Raw genomic sequence first — 6,282 nt, 5'->3', positions numbered from 1 at the left:
CGAGAGATTTTTTTACTAGAAAATGTATTAACTTATACTTCTATAGATAAATAAAGTCTTATACAAGTAAAATAGTCCAGTGCAATGGTGAATTCTAAATATACTTTTTACAAATATTTATTTATAATAATTTAATGGCAAACAAGTTATATATTTTACACTTTATTTTTTAACTATATATAAATTTGAAAAAAATTATCATCATGGTTAAAACATTTCCATGGATATATTCATTTCGTCTCTTAATTTTAAAAATAAATATGAATAGACTCGTATTTAGTAGTGAGTTTTTAAAATGTACAATTTTTTAGTCCTCACCTTTCAAAATTATGTTTAAAATATTATTCAAATAACTTTATACCTTTATTTAAAAATATTACATGACATTTTAAATGAGAAAAATAACTTACAAAACTTTATATTCTCCCTAAACTATTTTTAAAATAATTTAAACATAATTTATATTTTTAAAAAAATCAAACATAAAATACTTTTAGGATATTGTAAACCTACTACTTTTTAGGGCCTGAGATTAAAAATGTACGTTTAGAAAGTCGAATTTCAAATAGTTCTATTGTTATAAACGTGAGGACTAAAAATGTCTATTTTTAAAACTTAATCGTGAAAATTTGGAGACTAAAATTTTAGTTTTCTCCGTAAGTTTTTTATAATTATAAAAGATTGGATTTATATAGATATTTTTAATAGTTTATTAAATTGATATTTTGTTTCTAAAATTTAAATAATTGCAAACAGAGAGTATCCATTTAAATTAATTATATTTTAGTCATACACACATATTTATATTATTGAATTTTAATACAAAAAAGTTAGAATGTTTAAAATGATTTAGCCACATAAATGTATCAAATAATTTTCTCTCACACCAATTTTAATTAATTTTTGTAGTCACCCCTAAAGTAAAAAATATCAATAATACCAACCCCTCGAGAAAACTCAATTAAAACAACATTTAATACCATAAAAAACAACCAACATGAACAACGTAGTATAAGACAAAAGTACTAACGTGACAAGACCTATTCATTAAATTTAGGCTAAGTTGGCACGACAATAAAACGATTGACCGAATAGAGTGCTGCATGCATTGATTTTCAAACGTGAAATACATTGAATAAAATACAACCAAAATCTCTTAGAACGAAAAAAATTATCCACACGAATCACATCATGTACACAAATGTGATAGATTACAAAAATAAGCGTGATCAACTCAAACATGTATACGTTTAAATTGACCTAATTGATCATTTCTAAAACTCTAGGGAAAAAAAGAGTGACACAACACAATCCCTAAACTTTGACAACGATATTTAGATCATTTTAAAAGTGGATCGAACGCAAATATTTTAAAAACCAGTATTATATGATTTTTAATGTATAAAAAAAAAACATTAAGAAAAATTGTCATGAATGACAAATTAAAATATTAACAAAATATAGTAAGATTTTAGACTCTATCAATATATCTGTCATTGATAGAACACTATGTTTTGTAAATATTTTAGTTCACTTTGCTACATTTAAAAATATCAATTTCTTAGTATTTAGAACATCATTTTAAATATATATATATATATATATTTATATTTATATTCAAGCCTATTGTTTACTTTAAAGCTAACATGAACATAAGGTAGTCGATATAAAACTTGTAGCGAATATAGTTCAAAGTTACAAACTTGATTCCTTTTGCTTCACGTAGCAAGCGGTGGTTATATAATCCTAGTACTCGCTGCCTCAAACACATATTCCTTAAAATTCATGAAAAAATAAAATGTAATAGATTTTTGTCTCCAGTGATATTTTTCTATGATGGATAGATAATTTATGTCTATCATACTCATCCTCAAAAAAAAAAAATAACCGTTTTTAAAATATAGTAAAAAAAAAGTCGAATGACTATAGAAAATTTATGGGGTGTTTGGCCTTAGGTTTACGAGGGAGTGCTCCTTGTTCGTGGGAATGATTTAAGATAGGTTTTCCATAATACTTATTTTCTCTCTTTTTCACTATTTCATTTGTTCCCTAATCCTCCCTAAAACATATACTATCATAACATTAATTTCATAATTCTTCCTCCAAACACATACTATCATAAAACTACTTATCATAATTCTTTTCTGAAATGCGTACTATCATGATATCATAACACTAACCCTCTCATAAATTATAGTAACCCGAACTCCAAACACAGATTATGATACCAAATCCACGTCCTAAATTTCTTATGAATGATTTTTGTTATAGTTTTAATTTTGTTGGTATATTTAAAAACGTGTTTTTTTTAATAAAAATAAATAGAGAAAGTAAATAAATAATAATAATAATAAAAAGCATATGTAGGGTTTGGGAGAAATAATAAAATGGAATGAATGGAGAGAGGAGAAGGATTTGGGATGACTTTAGCCGCTCTTCTGACTACCTCTTTTTTTTTTTTTTATAAACTTTCTCTTTCTTCCATTCTCATTTCTCACCACCCCCTTACACGACGTGCGTCTCCATGACGCGCCCATTTTTTATTCAACTTTTACTTTTTCTTTTAAAAAATTTGTATCATATTACAATTTTTTTTTTATAAAAATCCACAATTACATTTATTTGACTATAAAAATGTGAAAAAAATCATGAATTCGATTCATATAAAAAAACAATATATACATGTTAATTTTTCAAATTAAAATAGAAAATAATTTTATTTGTTTTTAATCGATTATAAAAAAAGAAACATACTTCATGAAATCAAGCATTAATTATGGAGGAGAAAAAGAGTAGATCTTAAGTGTGTTTTGAAAGTGATTTTAGGGAACCTCAAAATCATTTTAAACACATTTTTTTTTGTTTCAAACTAATTTATTAGAATGGATGTGAATTTGATGAGTTATTTTAGCAGTAGCAACAGCAAGAAGAGATTTCAAAGTCTATACTAAATTTTGTTATACTTTTTTATTGAAAAAAATTACAATAATTTTCATTTATTTAATTTAAAAATTGGTAAAAAATAAAACATTTGAGGAAGTATTATGTAATAAAATTTATTTTAGTGGTTTTGTTGGGTGTAATTAGTTTGTTTTATTTTTTTTTTAATTTTTAATAATTAAAAATATTACATAAAATAGAAACAAACATTATTTTGAAAAACACAGAAGTAAAATCAAAATAATTATAAAAAAGATATTAATGGTTTAAGAATAAAAAAGTGTTTTCGAAGGAGGGAAAATAAATAGCACAAATACCCTATATTCAATGCCACAATCATTTGAACCCTAACCCTTCAAATAAAAAATATATATTTAAAATAAATAATAAGTTTTCGCAACACTCATTCAAGTTTTTAAATTGTGAAACTAGTAAATTTAAAGGTCGATAATATAATTACTATCTAATAGTCATCGTGTCATGAGCGGACTTTTTTCTTTTATTTTCCTATCTCAACTCCTTGCTTAATTTTATAATTAAAATTTAGTTCTTAAACCTTGATAAAAACTTCATCAATAGCCCTAATTATAAGTACCAATTACCAATCGAGCTAAAACACTCATGGAGTATAATTGAAGTTATAATTTGTCATTAGTCTCACTAATTAACTCACAGATTATTAGTTTAATCTACTGTATCTAAGCAAGAGTTAAAGCTTTTTTCCCTCTTAATTTTCCTCCGAGCAATTGTGAGTATTATTATTGGAGAGAGAGAGAGAAAAACCCCACTTTCATATTCTCTTTCTAGCAAACATATTCACAATAGAAAGAGAGAAAAAAAGGGATTATTTTTAGTTTTTAATTTTTGTAAAAAAGCAGAAGAAGAAGCAGAAGAAATGGAAGGTGGAGAAGATGATAAAATGAAAGGAAAGAAATGAATCTCCTAATTAAAACTCCACTTTCTTTTCTTTCCCTCTGCTTCTCCTAAAAGCCAAACTCTCTGTCACACTCTTCAGAACCCAAAGCAGAAGCAACAGCAGCAGCCATAACAGAAGCAGAAGCAGAAGCAAAATTATAAAATCCCCTTCAAGAACAAAAAAAATTTTAAAAAAAGGAAAAGGAAAAGAAAGAAGAAAAACAAAATCTCCCTCTTCTTCCCTCCCTTTTTCTGTCTACAAAATCTCTCTGCTACAAATTCAGAGAAAGACCCCACTTCCCATATAACACCTACATAGATTGTGTTCCACCTCCCTAAATCTTTTTCCCTTCAAACCCCATCTCAGTTTAACTCCATTTCTATTCATATATTCTTTCAAAATTTAATTTTTTTTTGTTTATATACATATTTACATATATATATATTTCCATATTTAACCCCATCCTCCACCTTCAGTTGTGGCTACTACAAGGCGGTTACCTTCAGATTCCGGCGCTTTTGCAGATTGGGCGGCACCCTCTTCCTCAGCCGCCCGTGCTGCTCCTCCTGATGATCTTTCTCTTGGTTTCAATGCTGCTCCCTCCGCCGCACCTCCTCCTGGACCTCCTGTCTCCATGTGGTCCGCTGCTGCTCAGCGTTCTCTCAATTACGGCTTTGGATCCGAGATGGGAATGGTTGGTCTTCGTGATGTCTACGTCGTTGCTCCGGCTTCTTCTTTCAACCAAAATCCTCAACAACACGATGTTAATCTCCTCTCCGATCCTCATTCTCTCGCTGTTTCCAATCCTGCCACTGCTCTCGGCGTTGGTGTAGGCGTTGGGGTTATTCCGCTACTTACCGCCGGTCCCTGCCTTGGAGTGGAGGAGGAGAATTTTTTCGGTAATCGTAGTAACAGAGGTGGAGGGATTCAGTTTCAACAATCGACGCAACATTATTTAAAGAAAACGCCGTCGGGTTCTCTCGATCATGTTTCCGGTACTAATAACGAGTTAATCGGTGGTGGAATCGGGGGTTCTGGTGGTTTGGCTTCGTCTTCGTCGGCGACGACGACGTGTCAGGACTGTGGTAACCAAGCCAAGAAAGATTGTAGTCACAGACGGTGTAGAACTTGCTGTAGAAGTCGAGGGTTCGATTGTGCTACTCACGTGAAGAGCACGTGGGTTCCTGCTGCTCGACGGAGAGAACGGCAACTTATGGCGGTTACTGCTACCGCTGCCGCGGATGGCTCCTCCGCGTCCACCTCCGGCGCGAAGAAACCCCGGCTAATTCCCTCGCAAACGACTTCTCATACCTCCACTTCCAACACCACTCCTCCGAGAAGCCTCGATACGAGCTCCAGTCATCAAGGTAGAAGGAAATTCTTCCAAATTTAGGGTTTCGATTTTTTGTTTCTGTCGAAATGCCTTTCAATCTGTTATCTATCGGTTTCGTGAGCCTAACATTCGGCTAGTGAACGTGTGTCGATTCTGCTCTATTTTGTTTGTCAGATTCGTAACAATTTTCGGCGTTTAATTTTTCTTTCCCTCAATTTGCTTTGGTTCAGATGCTGGGAATAAAGAGGCACTGCCGGGGCAAATACGAGCACAGGCGGTGTTCAAGTGCGTGAGAGTGACGGCTGTGGACGACGGCGACGACGAGTATGCGTATCATGCGATGGTGAAAATTGGGGGCCATGTGTTCAAAGGATTTTTGTACGATCAAGGCGTTGAAGCAGGAGACGGATTTCCTAATGTATCAGAATTGCATTTAGGCGACGGTGGCGGTGGCGGTGGAACCATGAATAATCGGAATGGTTCATCTTCTTCCCCGCTTGTTGATCCATCGGATGTTTACAATACTGCCGGCTCCGGCAGCGGCGGCGTCCCGGGTTTTCTTGGTGGATCAAATTATGGTAATCAAATTAGTTGATATATATATATATTATTCTGATTTTCTTAACAGTTCAACATTCTTCCCCAAATCAATGGGAAGGGAACTAACCAATCTTATCTTTAGAAAATCTCATTTTATTTATGTCTAATCTGATTGTGTATAACTAATTTCTCTCAACTCTGATCTTGCAACTTTCATAATGAATCGAGTCATTTACAAATCTGGGGGCATCTGTTCTTGAATATGTTATGAGGATTGGTATCTGTTCTTGCATGCTTCTTATTCTTTTCTTGACTTACAAATCTTCTTGTCTATGCTAAATCTACAGTGTTTGTTGCTTATTTTATTGCTAAAAATTAAATGAAAATCATAGGGATGTGAGTCATCTTATCTCTTGTGTTCATATTTGTCTTGTGTGCTCTTACTGTTCACTCATGTGCCTAACAAATTCTTGTTTTTCAAAGCAATCTCATTTGATACTAGCTGCTTTTTTGTTTAAAAAAACTTGTAATAGTCTAGTTTAATCATGTGGGG

The 6,282-nt window shown here is 31.9% G+C and overlaps 1 protein-coding gene across 1 annotated transcript; it reads left to right on the top strand.

Annotated features, from left to right (window-relative positions):
• Positions 1 to 3,724: 3,724 nt before the first annotated feature.
• LOC101207487 (protein LATERAL ROOT PRIMORDIUM 1) lies at positions 3,725 to 6,021 on the top strand. Its single transcript, XM_011659315.1, has 2 exons — positions 3,725 to 5,223; positions 5,420 to 6,021. The coding sequence occupies exons 1-2, from the start codon at positions 4,491 to 4,493 to the stop codon at positions 5,782 to 5,784; spliced, it is 1,098 nt and encodes a 365-aa protein (XP_011657617.1). The 5' UTR covers positions 3,725 to 4,490; the 3' UTR covers positions 5,785 to 6,021.
• The last annotated feature ends 261 nt before the right edge of the window (positions 6,022 to 6,282 follow it).

This window comes from Cucumis sativus, chromosome 6 (assembly GCF_000004075.3).
Source record: "Cucumis sativus cultivar 9930 chromosome 6, Cucumber_9930_V3, whole genome shotgun sequence".
NCBI lineage: Eukaryota > Viridiplantae > Streptophyta > Magnoliopsida > Cucurbitales > Cucurbitaceae > Cucumis > Cucumis sativus.
The sequence above is the reverse complement of the archived record's forward strand: the minus strand, read 5'-3'. Positions and strand labels throughout refer to the sequence as shown.